We start from the raw sequence: 22,242 nt of genomic DNA on the forward strand, positions 1-22,242 counted from the left end.
AGATCCGAAATACACCGCCACCGTTTCATTATACAAATGGACTCCCGAAAGGATAATATACCCTCTTTATACTCCAAGGGGGTTAGTGTGGCCTCAGTGTTACCTATCAGCCTCTCGCCTATTTCCCTGCACAGGGATCTAAGCCTTATAAGCTTCAAGTACATTAAGCGGCCATTAACTGAAGCCCAATTAAAAAATATCTCATAAGATATATTATATGCACACAGGATGGGGCTATACCCAGTCGCAGAGGACGTCCCAAACCCCTGGAAACCGTAGACGGGTTCCGCTTGAAACAGTTATGTGACATAAAACGCCAACTAAAACAAGATCGCGACACACGGGCAGCATTGTATAAGAAGTACCATAGAGCTTTCAATGTAAAAGCGGCGTGAACTCAGGCAGTTGGTAACCTAGTGGTTAAAGCGTTGATACCCGCCCTTATGGCCACCAGTATGGTCAGTGGTGTTGATACCGCCCTTATGGCCAGCAGTATGGGGTTAGGGGCAGTAGGTGTGGGGTTGTTGGCCACCATCATAGCCGCACCCGCAGTGCTAGGCATTGAAATAACAGCTGGGTGTCAGGGTTGGCTGGATTGGTGTTTAAGTTTGTGTCAGCTGACTGCACCGGAAGGCATTGAAACACGACGAGATCAGGATTCTGGCTGAAGCAAAGCTGAACACGGTAAGTGAGCGTATTTCTACAGCACTCACTGACAGTAAGATCTCAGAGGAGGAATCTCGTTCAATCCTCTCTGAACTCGACAAGTACCGTAAGATGAAACAAGAAATCCGGCTCAAGTCTCGTAAGTCTGCTATCGGTGAAGACGAGAAAAAAAGTACATAGAACAAGGGGTGCAAAACATTAAACTGTTTCACAAGACATAGAGCTATCACGTGATCAGGAAGTGGCACGTCGGGTCGGGAAGTTAACTGGGGATTCAAAAGTAGTAGACGCGATGGGGGCGAGATCTAAGGGCCTGACAAAGCTTTATTAATGAAATAAACCTTTACAGCGACCTTTCTTGAAAGTGATCACGTACCCCCAATACTCCTACTACTATCCACTACGAGAATATGTACAGGTAGACATAAGGATGGGATTCCACATGAATATGGAGCAACTGGACTTCTTAGTTCTTTCATGATGGTGTGTGGTCCTGTGCATAGCGCTCAGGTCACAATCAGTTGAAGTTAAGCAACGTTGGGCGCGGAGAATCCTTGGATGGGTGACCGTGTTTGGCAGCTTGACTCCTGAGAGTTTCTAGGAGTTCAGTCCTACATACATGTGGTCTCACCTTAGGCAAGTGAGTTTGTTCAATAATGCCTCTGTCCACCCAGCAGAAAATGGGTACCCGGTCGTGAGACTATTAACCTTCTCGCCCCTAACAGACAGCTTGGGTTATCCTGGCTAAAAATGATCAGATTGTTGGCTTTTGAGCAGGGTATCAAGCAGAGAAAAGGCGCGTTATAAATATTCTCATTATTATCATTCTCTTAATTATTATTTCCTGCACGAAACGATTATAATGTCCAGAAACGATTATTTACATACCGCAGCAATATTACTGAAAAATCTGCTGAGTGCGGCGTTAAACAACAAACCAAAGTCATTATGACGCAAAGCTTTGGCCGTCAATACGTGAGAAGTGTCAAATATGATGCAGCTCCGTGCATATTGTCATTGTGGCGTCGAGGTAACCTGTGATTAAAGACCCGAGTTCGATCCCCCACATGGGTACAACGTGTGACGCCCATTTCTAGTGTCCCCAGTCGTGATATTGCTGGAATATTGCTGAAAGCGACATAAAACCATATGCCCTCACTCACTCACTCACTCACTCACAATATGTAAAATAAAATGAATATGAAAAGTCACTTGAGTATGGAATCCTGGAAGGGACTTCGTCGCGCTGTCGCATTGTCGCGTTGTCGCCCTCTCAAATACAAGCACAATTAACCAAAACGCGACACGCGACATCCCGACAAAGCAACAAATGGGCGAAGTGTCGCGTTATCACGATGTCACGCGTCGCGTTTTGGTTTTTTTTGCCTCACTTTACTTGTTTTTGAGAGGGCGACAATGCGACATAGCGACAATGTCCCTTCTTGGATTCCATACTGGAGACTATAATTTCAATCACGGATACTCTTTGTGTGTATGTCAAAATATGAGCCTGTTGAAATGCTTTCCGACAGGTCAAACCGATGATTGATACTATGAGCAAAGTTCCACGTACGCGGAGTATTGTGTCTGGTCACTGAGTCCGACCTCCAGGGACCTCTAATGGCGAGTACATATTTTGATGCCAAGGACCTGGGGCCCGTTTCACAAAGTGATCATAGCGTTACGACTGCCGTAGGCCTATGTTATAGTATATGAGTTACGATCACCTTAGCACTGCGATCGCTTTGTGAAACGGGGCCCTAGTACTCATGGGTGTCGTGACGTCACCTATTACCACAAATATGATGACCTATGATTCGTCATTCGTCATTAAAACTCTAGGGGTTGCCTGAGTAGAAGCATTGGTTTATGTCCCCGTATTGATAAAATATATTCCAGCTCTGCCAAAGTATTAAACGGTTAGTGTGATGTTTAGACCATTTCACACGACCCATCTACGTTTTGGTAATGAGATTAATATGTGCTGAATGTTCCAGAATGCATATACGTCTTCCAGATGCTGTGAATATGTCAATTACTGAGCTGTCACCCAACACTGAGAACTCATGTCCAGTGACCACCAGGCCGGCGGGGTAGTCTAATGGTTAAAGCGTTCGTTCATGACGCCGAAGACCCGGGTTCGATTCCCCACATGGATACAATGTGTGAAGCCCATTTCTGGGGCCCCCGCCGTGATATTGCTGGAATATTGCTAAAAGCGGCGTGAAACTAAGTTCACTCACTCTAGTTACGACTACAAGCTAACAAGATTTAGTAAATACACTTTTAGACAGGAACTCGACAGACAGCTTTCTGGGAAGCATTGTTTATTGCCATTGATTCCAGCATATCTGACTTACAGAATATAATTTAGAGTAACGCAACCCAACCCCAGGTGTGGGACTTTCACAAGGTTGTGTTTGAAAAACATCCCTCAAATACTTTGTTTTCTGGATATGCTAGGTGTAATGGAAATAGTAGTTGGTAGCAGCTTTGTTTATCTTGACAAAAAGATTATAGCAGCCACCAATATTTGAAATGATGGCCCCAATGATGTCAATCGAGTTTCTATTTAGTGCAAAGAGCACAAGGAACAAAGTAGTTGTTCTTGTACGGTGGACAGGGAAGAGCTCCACAGCTGAACACCACGTTGAACAACCAATGGCCATCATGGTCCTGGTACCCCCCTTCTATAGACCCTGGATCTGAATCCAGACAGATGTAGTCACTGTTACCAGCATCATCGTGTTTTGGGCCGACCAGGAAGCCATAGTACTCAGTGTTCCAACCTTCCATACACTCGTGTCGTCCGGGAACCAAGATGGCGGTTGTTCGAGAAGCACTCCGGCACACCACGCATGGCGCATCCTGGTCGACAAGACGAGTCATCCAGATCTCTTCATACTCCGCTCCGTACAAGTAGTTGACCTTGCTTGTGGTCCTGCTGAAGGTTCTGTCGAACTGTGGCGCGGAATGGGCGCACAAGACACTGGTTCCTGCTCCCGAGTGACCAGAATATCCTCCAGTGGTGAAACCTGTAAAGATACCGATTACTGTGTGATACTAAGGGAGTTTGAGGCAATACCTGTTGCTGTGCAAAGCTGCATCCTGTTATTGAGGGTTTGAATAATATATTTGCCATTATCATGTTTCTAAGTTGGACAGAACAACATACGTGATCTTGGGTTTCATAAAACCGCAAATGTGCTTAGGATCGCATCATTTCGGGCTTTCGTTTGTTTGTTTAGTGATTAATGCCGCACACAGGAATTTGCAGCTCTATGACGGCGATCTGTAAATGATCGCGTCTGGAGCAGATAATCAGTGATTGACACCAAGAGCATTGACCAACACAAGTGGGATACGCTGGCAGGTGTCAACCACTCCAGTCAGAGGGCCTGCCTACCCGATCCCGTTAGTCGCCTCTTACGACAAACACGGGTTGCTGAAGACCAGTTCTAACCCGGATCTTCATGAGTCCCTTACGGGCTTTGATCTGACCGAATTGCAGTTTACAAGCAGCATCGACGCCAACTCATTAACGCACTAATGCGATTATGTACAGATCTGACAAAAACATTGTTTAAAGAATACGGTATCATATTATAACGAAATAGAATCGTTGTTGCGTTACAGTCGATTAATTTGTGAATCGTTCAGGCAGGAAATATATTCAAATACACAAGATGAAGACGATAGTGATATTAACAAACATTATCAGATGATGTTAACAAACACGGGCTTATCCATGCACATCATCTGATAAGTCAAGGCCTTATGACCACTTCTCACCTGTGTAGGCTATGTCGGACCCTTCTGGGCAGATGTGCCTTCCCCAGCGTGTGTATATTGCTCCGCCGTGGCCTTCTGTGAACATTTCAATAATCATGCGATATTATTAATAATAATAATAATAGTCCATTTATATAGCGCATTTATCCATGCACATTGCATGCTCAAAGCACTGACGTATTACCCCTGGTCAACGAGTACAAAACACTCCCTGTGGAGAATACAACCAGTCGCCTGTCGAGCGCTCAAGGGTCAAATTCAGACTACCATCGTATCATACCACTTACCCAATTTTTAGCCTAGTGGAATTTTGAAAAAACTCACACGCATACAGTGAGACCACATGTGTCACATATCCTTCGCTTTGGGGCAGGACTGAACTCTTCGGAGTTAAGCTGCCAAAAACTGTCTCCCATCAAATGACTCTCCGCGCCCACTCTGCTTAACTTCAACTGATTGTGACCTAAGCTCTGCTCACAGGACCACACGCCGCCAAGAGGTAATTATTAAGTTTTACATAATTGTACAGTTATTTCCCGACAGTGTCAGTTATGGGTCATTTTCAAAATTGGAAGTATTTTCTGTCTGTTCGAAATAATAAAAAAAATCTGTGAGTTTAAAAGGATTTTTTTGGTCTAGAAAACATATTTAGATGTTTACTAGTCAGTAACTGTGGTATATCATTAGTCTTGTAATTTTGAAATTCATACTTAACCACATTTTGGGGTCAAAATTGGCCGATTTGGTCCTTCCAGAGGTGAAGGTCCTAATAACAATGCTCACAAATAATGTAAATATAAATGCAAATAAACAAACTAATTCATACTATGCCAATTAGGATTGATCAAGCATACCCAGACTTAATTTAATTTCTTTTTAACTTAAAAAAGTTGTTTTCTATACATTGTAACATGCTATGTCCTGACTGTTACCATTGTATGAAATTCCTGCAATAATTTCTCCCTGGAGCTGGATTGTAATACTACTTCCTGTGTCTGTTTGAGCTAGCCCCTGTGAATGTGACAGCAGATGAAATAAAGAGATTCAATACATTTTGGAGAAAATTGACACCGTCAAATAAGTATAAATGTTATGTGTCAACCGTAATTGTCCAGACCGTTACCAATGTATTTTGTGTCAAATATATCTCTCTTTTTTTTAAAAAAAATTCAATGGATATGTTGCCCAGAAATGGAAGAGGTGGAAGCCATGTCCTGTGAAATCTTTTAGGGATCATTCATTTTTTTATTTAAGATTATCTACAAATTGTCTTGACCGTTACTGTCCAAACCGTTACCATTCTGCAAAGTAACGGTTTGGACAGTCCTTGTAACGGTCAGGACTAAATTGTTTGCATTTCAAAAAAGTTATGCATTAATATTTGAAGTATAACAAATTTATAATTTCTTTAAGAGTTAAGATAGTTTAAGCATGGACTTGTACTGTTCAAAGGAGTTTTGATGTAGTACCATAGAAAACACAGTCTCTAGTAACGGTTTGGACAAATAATAGTAACGGTCGGGACATTTCTTTAATAAATTTCAATTTTGAAGAATATGTTCTATGGTGTGATAATAAATTTCTATTTACTTATCTATCTGCTTTTAATAATAAAAACCAAAACGAATTTATCACGTTAAGTTTCTATTTTCTATAAGATCTATAGTCTTTATGAATTAAAGGTAACGGTTAGGACAAAATGTAGTAACGGTAAACAACTTAATTGTATTACAACCTTTAAAGATTTTTTAAAATCATAATATCAACAGCAAAATGATATCTATGGAGTGGCTTGTGTAGCATGACCATGTGTACAGTATCATAGTTGTTGCAGTACCTTTCAGAATTTAATCTTTTGCAACTTTTTAGAGGGGTGTCACAACCGTTACTATTCATTCAATTTTCGTTCCCAAATTGCACTTTCCTTTAGATTATAAGTGATTTTCAATCTAGACAGGTATGTTTTTCTATTCTTTAGAAGCTACAATTTGTTTTTATTCAAAAGCCTAAATCATTCACAAGTTTTATATTGATATAACAAATGTCCAAACCGTTACCACAGCATGGAAGAAAACATGTCATATTTGTTGCGAGTAACAATTTCTATTACACATTTCACTGTCTGTCCAAAATAGGGTTAGCAGTTCAAGTAAATGACATCATTTTTTCCTTTCACGTTACCTGTTTCTAGGTTGAATTAAATTGTTGAAGGCTTATGTCCAGCCCGTTACCATTCCTGTCCAAACCGTTACCACTATTGTCCTAACCATTACTGGTGTTAATTGACTGCTCTAATTAATTCACGATAATACATGAAACAGCTCTCTTTATGTAGCATCAAAAGATGTTCTATTTAGCTGATGTTTATTTTAGACAATTTCACCTGTTGAAAGCGACATACATAATAATATTTTAGAAAAATGCTATCATTTTGTGGTAAATAAATGAAAGATACAAAATAACACTTTCAAGATTAATGATGATAGTTTTTACCTTCAAGTTTGATTAAGTCTGTGTAAAAGCTGTGTCTGCCATCTTTAAAAGATTTTTATGAATTATATTTCAATATCCTTATTCCGATTAAGAAGTGGTAACGGTCAGGACAGTCCCCCACCCTTTTAATTACTTATGTATCAATTAAAAGGTCAATTAGTACATTTCAGTCTGCATGTTTGTATTTTTTAATAATTAAGTGTTTGAGGTTTTATTTGAATAAAAATTAAATCAATTTTGAGAAGTTTGATTTTACTGTAATAAATAATTGAAAATCCTACCAATTTTGAAAATGACCCTTATACTGATATGTATATACATATACTGCTCCAAGTCCATCCTTTTCAATGGTCATCTGGTCAATGCTGTCCTTAATAACCCTTGTGAAGTGAAACGTGTATTCTCCCAAAATTCTCACAGAATACAGCCTAAGCTGTATATAATTGTAAGGCCCTAAACCCTTATAGTCGTATCACGTCCCGAGTACCCTGTCGTCGCCACTTCAACACGGCCATTTGACTATGGAGATTGGTATCTGCGTATCCACCTCATGATTAAATCTCTCCTTAAAACTCACCTCTTCCGCTCAGCATTCTTGACTTTCATGGATTCTGTGTTTATATACTTCATTTCAAAAGTTTAGACTCACGAGTGTAAATATACCCACTTACTTCAGTCAACTGTTCTAAACTACATTTTGCAAAATATTCCATACTGTTTAAAGGTACTGTTTACTCATGAACTGATGTATTGTAAAACAAATTCGTAACGTTGAAAAGGTTATTGTCATGATTTCAATAAATGATGCAATGATAAATGATTCTTAACAAATCTTTACACCAAGACGCAGCTGTTCACATGAACGATATTTGCAAATGCATTTCAGCAATTTGATGCATGATGCTCGTGCAATTCATCTGCATAAGGTTTGCAGTTGGTTCCCCCAAGTTAGAGAAGAAATTCATCTTCGATGTAACCATATGTATAGACATAACATATAGTGAGTATTTTAAGTGCGTCTAAACGTTTGAAAGGAAGTATGTATGGACGTTGTAAACCCGGGTTCGATTCCCTATACAGGACAGGTACAATGTGTGAAGCCCATTTCTGGTGTCCTTCTCCGTGATATTGCTGGAATATTGCTAAAAGCGGCGTAAAACCATACTCACTCACTACTGACCTATGAATGTCCGACTGCGACTCACCAGGGTCCGTTTTGTTGTCCGTGTGTATAATCATCCCTCCTTGACCCATCGCGTTCCTCATCCGACCATCTGCACCGGTCATCAATCGCAGACTTTCGCCAAATATCACTGCCATTGCATCCATGCGGTCAGTTAAGTTCTCTGTCAGGGTGCGGGTCTCATCAATAATGGCTCCCAGTTCGGCAGCAGTCGGAACGTCCTTGCCGACACTGGTGTTGATGCTGCAGAAAAGGGAGAACGTGAGGAACCTCCCTAGGCAGGCCATGATGAAGTCAGAACTGTTACCCCTGTGTTCTGTGCTTCATCCTATCTGTAAAATATTTCATGACTTTGATAACTGAGGACAAGTTGGCCATAGAACTTTAAATTCCGAATAGCTCCTCCTTGTGTGCGTGTGTCTGTGTATATGTGTGTCTGTGTATGTGTCTGTCTGTGTCTATGTGTGTCTGTATGTGTGTCTGTGTATGTGTGTGTCTGTTTCTGTGTGTATATATGTGTATGTGTGTGTCTGTGTGTGTCTGTATCAGTGTGTGTGTCTGTGTGTGTCTGTCTCTCTCTCTCTCTCTGTCTGTCTGTCTCTCTCTATCTCTCTCTGTCTGTGTGTGTGTCTGTGTGTCAGTCTGTGTGTCTGTCTGTGTGTCTGTGTCTGTCTCTCTCTCACACTCTCTCTCTGTCTGCCTCGCTCTCTGTCTGTCTGTCTGTCTATCTGTGTGTCTGAGTGTGTCTCTCTATCTGTCTGTGTGTCAGTATGTGTGTGTATGTGTGTGTTTCTCTGTCTGTGTGTGTCTGTCTCTCTGTCTGTCTGTGTGTTTCTCTCTGTCTGTCTGTCTGAGTGTGTGTCTCTCTCTGTCTGTCTGTTTGCGTCTGTGTGTGTTCTCCCGGTCTGTGTCTGTCTCTCTGTGTCTCTCTCTGTGTGTCTGTGTTTGTCTCTCTATCTGTCTGCCTGTGTGTGCGTGTGTTGTGTGTGCCTCTGTCTCTCTCTCTCTCTCTCTCTCTCTCTCTCTCTCTCTCTCGTGCGTGCGTGTGTGTGTGTGTGTGTGTGTGTGTGTGTGTGTGTGTGTGTGTGTGTGTGTCCGTGTATTATCATGGACTAATAACGTAATGTTATGCTATTTTAGCATCACAGTAGGGGCATCATGAATATGTCTGACTCTTTGTAACTAAAATGGGATTACAATCTGGGTTTATATGTAACATATGTGTTGACAGGTGCTTGCCCAGTTGTCATACCTACAGTTCATTGCAACAGATACTTCTTTGAGTGGTTTCATAGAAGCTCAGAAATATAATATGGGAATCTGTCTGTATCGAAACGTCGCACTCACGGAATAAAGCAGTTGTTATCCATAAAGTTTGTATATATTATGCTACTGATATTAACTATATAAACTGAAGTACAAAAGAAAGTACACACCTGGTGTTTGGGGATTATCAAAACAAACCGACGTAAATATATATGTTGAAAAGTGTTTTGATAATGATGTACAAGTCACAAACAATGTGTTCGTATTGCCAAATTACCCCAGATGTCGTACCCAAATTCAACTTTGTTAGGGGGGAAATATTGCTAAAACTAAACTCACTCACTATTGCTAAGACATTCAACATCCTGGACTGATGTAACTGGAAATATTGCTTAAAGCGGCGTAAAACTAAACTCACTCTCTACTGCTAGTGGTTTTACGCCGCTTTTAGCAATATTCCAGCAATATAACGACGGGGGACACCAGAAATGGGCTTCACACGTTGTACCCATGTGGGGAATCGAACCCGGATCTTCGGCGTGACGAGCGAACGCTTTAACCATTAGGCTACCCCACCGCCCCACTACCGCTAAGACGTTGAACATAGACTGATGTAACTGGAAATAGTACATAAAAGCGGAAAGATCGTTTCCATAATCATATTCAGCCTTGAGGATATACAATGTTATTGATAATATACCCTTGTTACGGACGACAGTAAAAATATGTATTTTAATATACACGTATTAATGACGATGGTTAATATGCTTGCCGATATACCCTTGTCAAAGAAGGCCACCGTATTCGTCGCTATACTCTTGTATATTGAATTATGGTACCAGTTACCATTGTCATACTATCAGGCATGTAGATACACTGGCTTGGAATTTGTAATGATATAAAAAATCTTCTTGATTAAATGTAAGATACAAATCTCTTTCTGACTAAATAGGTCACTGTCCAATTTGTCATAAACATCAAATAGTGATGATACCATGTTTTTGCGAAAGGTTCAGCGTGTCCTGCCTTCTCGATGGTACCCAAGAAATATCATATTAAGGACCCAAGAAGATCCGGGTTAGAATTGGTCTTCAGAGGCTTGTCGTAAGAGGCGACTAACGGGATCGGGTGGTCAGGCTCGCTGACCTGGTTGACACATGTCATCGCATCTCAATTGCGTAGATCGATGCTCATACTGTTGATCACTGGATTGTCTGCTCCAGACTCGATTATTTACAGACCGCCGCTATATAGCTGGAATATTGCTAAGTGCGGCAAACAAATTGACTCACTCACTCACTCACTCATATTAAGGAATTAGGTCGGAAATCATTTTGGTCATTGACGCGTCAAATTAAAACCACATATCTACTATGAGTACCAGGTCACGGTCTAATCGCAAGAAAACTCATCTCTGCTGTAATATTATCACTGGATATTCATACGTTCATATTTATATGTTTACAAGCACAGCATCTGCTAGTATCCATGTTTAACTGTTATCGGGACTCTGCTTAACATGAATATCAGAGTATTAAATAGATTAAGAACACAAGGTATGAAATCGATAATTTTGATCCACTTCATACTTTAATAATACAGAACCTTTTGAACACGTCAGGAAGTTGTTCTTAGCAGAGAGCATGAAAAAGTCTAAAAACAATCTCTCGAAACCAAATTCTTCAAAAGTTCACAACACCAAGATGTCTTGAGCAGGGAATATATGGATCAGATGACTTATATAATGCAATAAGATACTTATGTAATATGTATTGAAGCGCAACTGGTGTCTATAACACTGACTGACTGACTGAATTTGGTTTTACGCGCTTTAAGCAATATTCCAGCAACATCACGGCGGGCTATAATACTCACTTAGTAGGTAATGCTATGGTTTTACACCGCTTTTAGCAAAAGAACCTAAACCGAAACGTCGCCCTCATAGCAATAAAGAAGTTGTTCATCCATATATTGTTATCCTTCCTTACGATTATATATACAGGCTTTTATTTCTCACTATTTGCATTACTGATCCACTAATCCGACTTTTAATAAATGTGAAATAAATACACATTATGTTAAAAGTTGGATTACTCAGTCTCAGTATAGAACAAATCCTAGTACTTTTTGGATTAGAGTCTCATCCAGGATTCGAACCCACACCCTCAGAGTCAGGTACCTAATCGCCACCACACAGCCGTCTAACCCACTCACTCACCCCAGCTTAGACAAAAAATTGAAGTCAGACAACTGGTAGTCTAGACCACGGAATTTGTGTAACACTTACATTGTCCTCTTTCTAAATGGCATTGTGCATTAAAATACACACCATGCGGACAGACATCGTTTGTATAAAAAAATATGTTTACAAATTGTCATTTTCACTTTAATAACGACCACCATTCATAAATATTCAAGAAAATACACTCCAGAACAATCAGGACTAGTCTGATCTTGTACGTGACGACCCGTGAAGATCCGGGGTAGAATAGGTCTTCAGCAACCCATGCTTGCCACAAAAGGCGACTATGCTTGTCGTAAGAGGCGACTAACAGGATCGGGTGGTCAGGCTCGCTGACTTGGTTGACACATGTCATCGGTTCCCAATTGCGCAGATCGATGCTCATGCTGTTGATCACTGGATTGTCTGGTCCAGACTCGATTATTTACAGACCACCGCCATATAGCTGGAATATTGCTAAGTGCGGCGTAAAACTAAACTCACTCACTCACTCACTTGTACGTGACATTTTATTGTCTATGCAAGATTGTTTTGTTATCTTGTTTATCACCGTGCACTATGGCCCGTAAAACGGTATCACCACGAACTATAAATACCCACACTAAACCTTTACTACAACGTACACATGATTTAAATATATATGTATTTCCAATGAAAGGAACCGGATTGGTAAACAAGCATAAGCTTATATAAATACCGCACCGGGATACAATGTAAGGACTGACTGACGGACTGAGTTTTGGTTTTACGCCGCTGTTAGCAATATTCCAGCAACATTACGGTGGGGGACACCAGAAATGGGCTTCACACATTGTACCCATGTGGGGATTCGAACCTGGGTCTTCGGCGTGACGAGCCAACGCTTTAACCACTAGGCTACCCCACCGCCCCCACAATGGAAGGAAGAGTAAACATGTCATGAAGAATGTACAATGTGAATGATATGTTGCAAAATGAGAAATAACGCCAAACATTGTTAAACAGTATATGTCATATAAACAAATTATTTTGGATCAAATCTGCCTGTTAAATTTATAAACGAGTGCACTAAAATTAAAAGTTCTTTGTTTACTACTTTGTTTCCAAACAAAATTGATTTTAGGTCAAATACTTTAGTAAATACATAATTTGACGTATATCGTTGTCAAGAGTACATGAAAAGAAATAATGAGCAGAGTCTTCATAGTTGTGGCCACAAGAGCAAGATGATGTTGGAGATATAAATCTTTCATATTTGTGCGCATTAAGGTCACTACATTCAAGTCGGAGCACATTGTGATTCAAGATTCCATACCCCAACAGACGTGTTTAGATGTAGCAATTATGGATTAATGATTGAAAGAGGCAGAACGCAAAACATACCGTTTTCTGAAAGGTTTATGTTTGAATGTCCATTTTGATCATTTAAGATGTGTAATATTGCCTTAATATTTCTGTGAAAATCATCCATCACGTATAATGTCAATATCATTCATGTCACAAAATTCAGCTGTTTTGAACTGCCTTGCCAAATGCACATTTCTTGGTATGAAGAAGCGTGCTAAATCTTTGAATGTTTAAAACTTTGATATGTTAACACCACTAAGACAACTACTGGTGCCTTAATATAGCTACACTGGGTTGTGTTTAGTATTGTTATATTGGCCGGTGGCCTCAGTACGGAAATAAAGTGAAGTTAAATGTTACGCTCACAGAACACACAATCTAAGTAATATCTTAACCCGCTTCTGTAGATTACAAGTTGGCGCTTTTGTACAGCGTGCGTGAATGAGTGCCAAAAACATAAGGTCTGCTGATAGAATAATCGTTCTATTTCCATGTTCAACCAGCCTGTCCCGGATTTTTGTTCTTATCGCTCTAAAAACATGAGTGTCTGGCATTTGCTGCGAACAGTGAACCGCGTGAACCTAGTGAACCACTTTCGTCAGGGCGACACGTGTCGAAACGAACCAAGGAAACACAAAGGAAACGTTTACCAAACACTTGACGATAAAGCGTATATTCCTGTCCACACCTTTAAATCTTGACACATATGCACAGTACTCCAAACAAAAAGAACGAAACCATTTTCATTTTAATTTTCATAAAAAGTCTGTGAACATGATTTATGAATTATTATGAATTAGTCAAATCAAACTGACACCAATTGTCTTCCATGAAACCTTTTTGAACTTATTATATTAATTTTGTCTTAATAACTTAAGGAAATTGACTTTTTTTAAAGTGAGACCCCAAATGTGCCAGCAAGGTTCGAACGGGATTCGTATGAAATATTTGGAGAATGACAATGATCTATAATTTCTTTGAGTGGCATTTTAGAAGTTGGGAAGTACAATATAAAATGATATAAAATATATAATGATCTATAATGCCTTAAAGGTTATGCTCACCATTTTTCTCACATTCACAAAATATTATTACTCACATTATCTAAAACGTATTCACCAAGGATTATACCAAGAAAATATGCATATTAACTGTCGTATAACACTTGCGATATAATATCGTTTTTCACCTGACCTTATCTGAGACAAGAACGTAATCTACAGTCTACAGGTGCGTACCCACGTGACATATAACACCTGAGCTGACTTGGAACCAGCCATGACTCTGCTACGTATTGCTCTATGGATGCTTATATCAGGTACTACATTTATTTTACATAACCTATCGCAAACATTTCTTGTGTCTCCAACGTGACTATTGAAATGGTCGCTTGAAAACGGAGTGCCGAGGGACTGTACTGACCATTTTTACGATGAATCATTGGATCCTAAAAACGAAGGTATGTCATTGATAAGAGGTGGTTTCTAAGTCTTACTTCACGCACACTCAAGGACAATGAACCTTCCATACCGAGAACAGAGGATTTCGTAATACTAATTGCGCAATGCGATTATGCATGCAATTCTATTTTTTTATTGTGTTTTTTTCTAAGGGGCCGTTCATAATTTATGGCGGGGTTAGGGTGTAACCCATTCTCTTCTGGGAAGGTAGGAGATCATCAATTTTGCACACGTCAACAATTTTATGCATAAATGTATTTTTAAAATATGCTTAAAATGCATGGAAGGGGTGTAACTGATTTTGTACATGACATGCAGGGGGGTCACTTACTTTGTACATAAATTTTAGGGAGGGGCCATTGACATTGTACATGCTTCTCCATAAAAATCACCATCACCCTCCTAGCTGTATATTATGAACGGTCCCTAATGCGATGCTTATTCTAGGTATATGTGGTCACCGTGTGTTCAATTTGTGCAGCGTGTATGTTTTAGGAATCCACCATTAAATGCTTTTTACAGACAGGACGTACTGATTCTAAACACAATCCAGTGCTCGTTACAGCCAGAATATACTCGTTCTAAACATCTTCAAATGCTTGTCAAAGACAGGTATACTGATTCTAAACATCGTCAAATGCTTGTCAGAGACAGGTATGCTGATTCTAAACATCGTCAAATGCTTGTCAAAGACAGGTATGATGATTCTAAACATCGTCAAATGCTTGTCAGAGACAGGTATGATGACTCTAAACATCTTCAAATGCTTGTCAAAGACAAGTATACTGATTCTAAACATCGTCAAATGCTTGTCAGAGACAGGTATGATGATTCTAAACATCGTCAAATGCTTGTCAGAGACAGGTATGCTGATTCTAAACATGCGTCAAATGCTTGTCAGAGACAGGTATGCTGATTCTAAACAGCGTCAAATGCTTGTCAGAGACAGGTATGCTGATTCTAAACAGCGTCAAATGCTTGTCAGAGACAGGTATGCTGATTCTAAACAACGTCAAATGCTTGTCAAAGACAGGTATACTGATTCTAAACATCGTCAAATGCTTGTCAAAGACAGGTATGCTGATTCTAAACATCGTCAAATGCTTGTCAGAGACAGGTATGATGATTCTAAACATCGTCAAATGCTTGTCAGAGACAGGTATGATGATTCTAAACAACGTCATCGATGCCATTGGTGGGTCAGGATACGCTCAGTCTTTCGTGAATATCAGCATAGTGATTAATAAACTCACATACTAACTGAGTTGAAAGTCGACTATGCTCTTAGCCCAGATATAACAGATACTGAAAGGGTTCTGTCACTGTTATTCAAAATGTATAACCCTGTTTGTGTGTATATCACCAACTGCCAAGTGTCGCCAATTTTAGTATTTCTGGTGAATGTGTACTATATACTGTCCGTAAGTTCCACGTGTCCAGTGCGAACAAGCCCATATTAGTGTTAGTGTTTAATATCCGAATTAGTGTTTGTTCGTTTTGCATTGTCCCTATCTGGCCGCGTATTTCCAATGTATTCTACCTCTTCGTGTATGTTACTTGGTGTCCCAAACTGTAATTATTATATGGCTCTTCATTTCCTTTAACTGCAGTTAGCGTATCGGAGGCGGGCATCTTTGAAAATGTCTGTGCGTCAGTGGTCAGACAGCTGAACTGTTTGTCAGGCAGTTTCCCAAAGGTGGATATATGCGCTTCGGACGGGAAGCGCTATGTCACTGAGTAAGCTGATAATTTTGTATCTACAACATACAGGTTTCCAACATGTCACTGGTAATATATACAAAGTGTCCTTTTAACTGGGGCGGTGGGGTAGCATCTTTATTAAAGCGTTTGCTCGCCACGTTGAAGACTCAGCTCCGATTCCCCACTTGGGTATAATGTGTGAAGTCCATTCCTGGTGTCCCCCGCCGTGGTATTACTGGAGTATTGCTGAGAAGGGTTGTTAAACCATACTCACTCGCTCTTCTTCATTTTTTTATCGGTTCCTGTCCAAGGAGTTACGCATGCAGGTGGACACGCATGATATACCTGTGTCTTACTTCACATTTAGTTTAACGCAGAAGTTGCACTGAAAACTACGCAAGTCCCAAAACAATTATAGTAAATTTAAATGTACTACTATTTTTAACTGCAACATTTATGTTATTTTAATTTATGGCTAGATTGTTAAAATTTTCTAACATCTGAAGGGATGGCGTAAACCAGGCTAGGGTCCATGCAGGAAGTAAATGTACTGTAAGTCCATTGTATGGTGATCTACCTTTGGTTGTTTATATATTGTATTGTCATTTATAGTTAAACTATTTTAGATTTAATTACTAGTATTAAATTTATATCTGTGATGATCTAGTTGTTTTACTGTCCTTCGTTGACAGATTTTTTAAAATTTACTTTCAATTACTATGATTCTATAATAGGATGTAGTCACGATATGGCTGAAACATTGCCGATGTGACTTAAACTCTTAACTCACTCACTCACTGGAAACTATGTTTGAGAGAGATGTACTGAATCATACAATAAGGATATCAGATGAATTGTAAGGATACAACATAAATTTGCAATATTCTCAGAGACTTGGTGACTATGCAGCGTACACGAAATTGCATGTACGTTTACGTGTTGTGTATTTGATTATAAATTGTGTCAGTCCCCAAACGGTTATCACCTGAATTGAAAGGAAACAACATACATTTACAACACACCATAGAAACCTGGTGACTTCCATGGCCACCTTTAACAGGTACTCTGTATCCGTGAAGATCCTTGTCTTCAGCAACCAATGTTTGTCGTAAGAGGCGACCTACTGGATCGAGTAGTCAGGCCCGCTGACTTGGTTGACACATCATCGTATCCAAATAGTGTAGATCGATGCTCATGCTGTTGATCACTGGATTGTCTGGTCTAGACTAGATAATTTACAGACCGCCGCCATATACCTGGAATATTGCTGAGTTCGGCGTTAAACAACAAAACAACCAAACAACCAACAGTTATTTTAGCTGTACTATATTGTGAAACGTTATGTTCATCAATGTCTTCATTTGTTATTGTACAACTGAAATCATTTGCACTCTCAACTAAGTAAAATTATTGTGAATATTTATTTCAATCAAGATGTCACTTCGCGAAGGCTCATTGTCTCGACCAGAACTTGAAGGTTATCGACTGCGTGACATCCATGCCAAGCAGTCAGCCTACACAGGTACCAACAGCTACACAGGCACAATCAACCACACAGGCACAATCAACCACACAGGCACAATCAACCACACAGGCTGTGCCGACAAGCCCAGCCACACTCAGCGCTATATGTAAGATACTGGTCAGCGCCACATGTCCAGATCTGAAGGAGGAAGTGTGTGGAACGGATCTGGAAACGTATGATAACATGTGAGTACTTTACACTACTTGCACGTCAAGTTAGGTTGTCTTGTGGAGTTTGAACTGTTCTACAGGAAAGACATATATATAATTATGTGTCATTGTTGATTGACTTATGTTCAAACTACTGCTAGATTTGTGCCGACGTTGTAACAGACATATCAGATTCGATTATGACGTCACAGTATATCACTGCTGACGGTATGCAGATACCGCTGTAGGTGTAACAAATTGACCAGAGTCGATGATGACGTAGTAATATGTGATTGTTGATTTCAGTGGACAATATGAGTTTCACTAGGTTTCAAAATAGTCCAATCGTTCACAAATTAAGATACGTGTCTGTTAAACTGACTGTAGGTACCGTTTAATACACACATTGATGGCGTTTTGCTTCAGGTGTACATTTGAAGTTGCAAAGTGCAAATCGCCATCACTGGCCATCAAAAACAATGGCAAATGTCAGCTAACGGCTCCTGACATCATCTGCAAGACTGTGAAGAACTATTCCTGTCCCCCTGAAACTGAGCTGGTGTGTGGCAGCGATGGAAATACGTACTCCAACTTGTACGTATGCGTATACTTGCGTATTTGGTGGTGTGTGGTCCTGTGCATAGGGTTCAGGTCACAAATCAGTTGAAGTTAAGCAACGTCGAGCTCGGAGAATCCTTGGATGGGTGACCGTCTTTGGCAGCTTGACTCCTGAGAGTTTCTAGGACTTCAGTCGTGCCCCACTACGAAACACATGTGATACATGTGGTCTCACCTTAGGCAAGTGAGTTTGTTCAAAATTGCCTCTGTTCACCCAGCAGAAAATGGGTACCCGGTGGGATAAGTCATGTGACTATAACCCTCTAGCGCCTCACAGGCAGCTTATGCTATCAGGGGCAATAATAATCAGATTGTAACAAATTTGTAGCGCTTTGAGCATGCACTAGTGCATGGAGTCTAGCGCTCTACAAATACACTGTATTATCATCATTATATCATACTTGCGATTTTGTTAAATTTTAAGCAGTATATATAGGTTATATCATTAGTGCCATTGAAATCTGAAAGTAATGAAGGTAGATGGTGTTCACCCCTTCTCAGGGACAAGCCAACAGGGGTATTCCATGACAAACTCAACATACAACCAGGACGATTTTGATTTGCTTGGCACCAGGGATACCCCAGTGATCTTTATACAAAATAACGAAATTACACCAATTCTAGTCACCCGAACATATTATAGGCAATAGATACTAATCTGGCTTTCCAATATTTCACTTCCAGATGCGAGTTTGACAAAGGAAAATGTACCACACCCAATCTCACTATTCACAGTATTGGGAAATGCTAGCAAGGTAAGGCCATACGAGATTACACTATTGAGGAATGTCCTCAAGGTAAGGCTAAATGAGATTGCACTATTGAGAAATGTCCTTAAGGTAAGGCTAAATGAGATTGCACTATTGAGAAATGTCCTTAAGATAAGGCTAAATGAGATTGCACTATTGAGAAATGTCCTTAAGGTAAAGCTAAACGAGATTGCACTATTGAGAAATGTCCTTAAAGGTAAGGCTAAATGATAGTGCATTATTGAGAAAAGTCCTTAAGGTAAGGCTAAACGAGATTGCACTATTGAGAAATGTCCTTAAGTTTAGGCTAAACGAGATTGCACTATTGAGAAATGTCCTTAAGGTAAAGCTAAACGAGATTGCACAATTGAGAAAGGTCTACAAGGTAAGGCTAAATGAGATTGCACTATTGAGAAATGTCCTTAAGGTAAGGCTAAACGACACTGCACAATTGAAAAGGTCCACAAGGTAAGGCTGAACGAGATTTCACAATTGAGAAATGTCCCCAAGGTAACGCTCAACGAGACTAAACAATTGAGAAAGGTCCACAAGGTAAGGCTAAACAAGATTGCATAATTGAGAAAGGTCCACAAGGTAAGGCTAAACGAGATTGCACAATTGAGAAAGGTCCACAAGGTAACGCTCAACGAGACTGCACAATTGAGAAAGGTCCACAAGATAACGCTCAATGAGATTGCACAATTGAGAAATGTCCACAAACTACGCTATAGGAGATTGCAATATTGGGAAGGTCACCAAAGTAACAATATCCAATGAATATTTAACCGGTGATCCATATTAGTTCTACCTTCGTGATCTGACCAGCAGTGTCCTTCTGCTGTAATTACAAATATTATATGATAGTAATCTTGACGCAGCTGAAGTCTGTCAAGAAACAAAGTGGTCCGAGAAAGCAACGAGGTTTGGAAATGACCGAAAAGACTTCTCGACTATCAACAGTGTAAGGGATGGCAAAAACCTATCGAAGGACCACCATCTGATTACTTTAATGACATTATTTATTACAAGTTTCAGTTTAAATGTGACGTTTTCGTCGTATACTCATATTAATACTAAAGATAATGTCCATATGCAGCCATTTTCACTCAAACTAAGCAGACACAATATCAATTTGAGACCTAGGTGAAAGGAACAACTAAAAACTACATCCATAGTTGCCAAATGGACTCATTGTTACAGACGTTTTGCCTGAAATGCCTTTGTTTATTTCTTTCTTTCTTTACTGCAATATTTCGATTATACAGGGACCTCAAGGTTGGCACGAATATACTGAATTAATTATCCATATGGTGGGACATAACACATGCCATATTTTCAATACGTGCACATGTGCACATATCACTTTTGCATAAAAAAAACATTGTTTCTGTATTTCGTCGTCTGTGACGTCATTAAACAATTGAAGGTGACGGCAATTAACAGGGCCGTCAAAGTTTGCTTACCGTGTTTTACTGCACAATTGTACATAAATAAAAAGGACAATAAAGAAATTATTACGCCCGCAAGTGTGCCATACGACTTATATGAAACTCGTGCACATTTAATACTCGTTTCGTTCAAGTCGTATGACACACTTGCTCGTGTAATAATCCCTATATATCAATAACATACACAGGATGATACGACTGAAATAATTACATTTCTACCACCTATTACATCTAAAACATCAAAACAGGAACTAGGTGTTTTCTCTTTTCGAATCTTACAGTTTCACCCAAAAAATCTCTAACGGAGTCGTTTTATTTTTCAGATATGATTTCCCAAAATCACTATGGTGGCCTATAGCTATATATTGAGGATGTATCCAGATTGGCGATATCTAAATACAAGCTTCCATGTTATAATACACAACTGATGGTCTTGGACACCATAATAAATTAATTCAACATCAGTTCTTGAATTTTCAGTTTACTTCCATTTACCCCAGTGTGTTATTTACCGATCGACGCATGTAAAGGAATGAGATAAAGAATTCCCAAGTCAAACGGGAGTGGGTGTATTTAGTTTTATGCCTTCTTTTAGCAATATTCCAGCAATATCACGGTAGGGAACACTAGAAATCGGCTTCACACATTGTACCCAAGTGGGGAATCGAACCCGGGTATTCGGCGTGATGAACGCTATAACCACTAGGCTACCCCACCGCCCCGCTTCTTCGAAATGTGCTACATACGTTAAACTCAACCTATTGCGGCGTCCATACTTTCTTTTAATGAATTGGTGCGACAAGCGGTGGCCCAGCCGCAAGAGCCACACGTAAAGGAACAGCCCAGGGCCTTCTGTCACAAAGCACTAAGATGATCGTAAGTCACTAAAGTAACCTTAGTGCAATGTTAAAGAATGGGAGTTTAGGTTAACCTTAGTAAAGGATGCTTGGTGAAAGGAGCCCCTGGCCATACATGTTCTGTATCGCTGTCTGTAACGCTTTGCTCTCTGTGGTCTTTGACCTTCAGTGGGTCATGTTTAAGCTCAGGTGAAAAACGCAGTATTTGAAGCACTCGTATAAGCTCTTCCAGACAGTAAAACAGAAAATAACAATTTTGAATATCGGGACTGACTGACTGACTGAGGTTGGTTTTACGCCGCTTTTAGCAATATTCCAGCAATATCACGGCGGGGGACACCAGAAAGGGGCTTCACTCATTGTACCCATGTGAGGATTCGAACCCGGGTCTTCGGCGTGACGAGCCAACGCTTTAACCACTAGACTACCCCACCGCCCCTTGAATATCGGGAGAGCGCACAACACATAACACATGCATTTCACATTTGTCTTAATACTTTGTCTATGTCAGACATTAAAATGTGTGCCGATCCTTGTATTGTTGACATGGTCAGGTGCGTAGCAAGCCATTTTTATCGTGTAAGCCCGATAGGTTGCAAAGCTTCATATTTAAATAGTAGTGAGGGCGTGCCTATTTTGTTTTCAACAATCATGTGTAAGCCCGGGCTTTTTTGTAATAGTAGCTACGCCCCTGATGGCATATACTGTTTTGTTGTATTAAACGAATATTGATCTGCCAACAGAACATTTAGAAGCAGGCACTCTCA

General features: G+C 40.0%; 2 protein-coding genes across 2 annotated transcripts; one reads left to right on the top strand and one right to left on the bottom strand.

Moving 5' to 3' along the window:
* Positions 1 to 2,976: 2,976 nt before the first annotated feature.
* LOC124289254 lies at positions 2,977 to 14,248 on the bottom strand. Its single transcript, XM_046725861.1, has 6 exons — positions 14,211 to 14,248; positions 13,222 to 13,294; positions 12,138 to 12,180; positions 8,157 to 8,450; positions 4,459 to 4,533; positions 2,977 to 3,701 (listed from the first exon to the last, which is right to left on the bottom strand). The coding sequence occupies exons 1-6, from the start codon at positions 14,246 to 14,248 to the stop codon at positions 3,235 to 3,237; spliced, it is 990 nt and encodes a 329-aa protein (XP_046581817.1). The 3' UTR covers positions 2,977 to 3,234.
* LOC124289269 (agrin-like) lies at positions 14,211 to 21,082 on the top strand. Its single transcript, XM_046725879.1, has 6 exons — positions 14,211 to 14,286; positions 16,039 to 16,165; positions 17,564 to 17,839; positions 18,230 to 18,397; positions 19,106 to 19,176; positions 20,942 to 21,082. The coding sequence occupies exons 1-5, from the start codon at positions 14,247 to 14,249 to the stop codon at positions 19,170 to 19,172; spliced, it is 678 nt and encodes a 225-aa protein (XP_046581835.1). The 5' UTR covers positions 14,211 to 14,246; the 3' UTR covers positions 19,173 to 19,176; positions 20,942 to 21,082.
* Positions 21,083 to 22,242: the final 1,160 nt, after the last annotated feature.

This window comes from Haliotis rubra, unplaced genomic scaffold, assembly GCF_003918875.1.
Source record: "Haliotis rubra isolate DU_JTF1 unplaced genomic scaffold, ASM391887v1 Scf438, whole genome shotgun sequence".
NCBI classification, from domain to species: Eukaryota; Metazoa; Mollusca; class Gastropoda; order Lepetellida; family Haliotidae; genus Haliotis; species Haliotis rubra.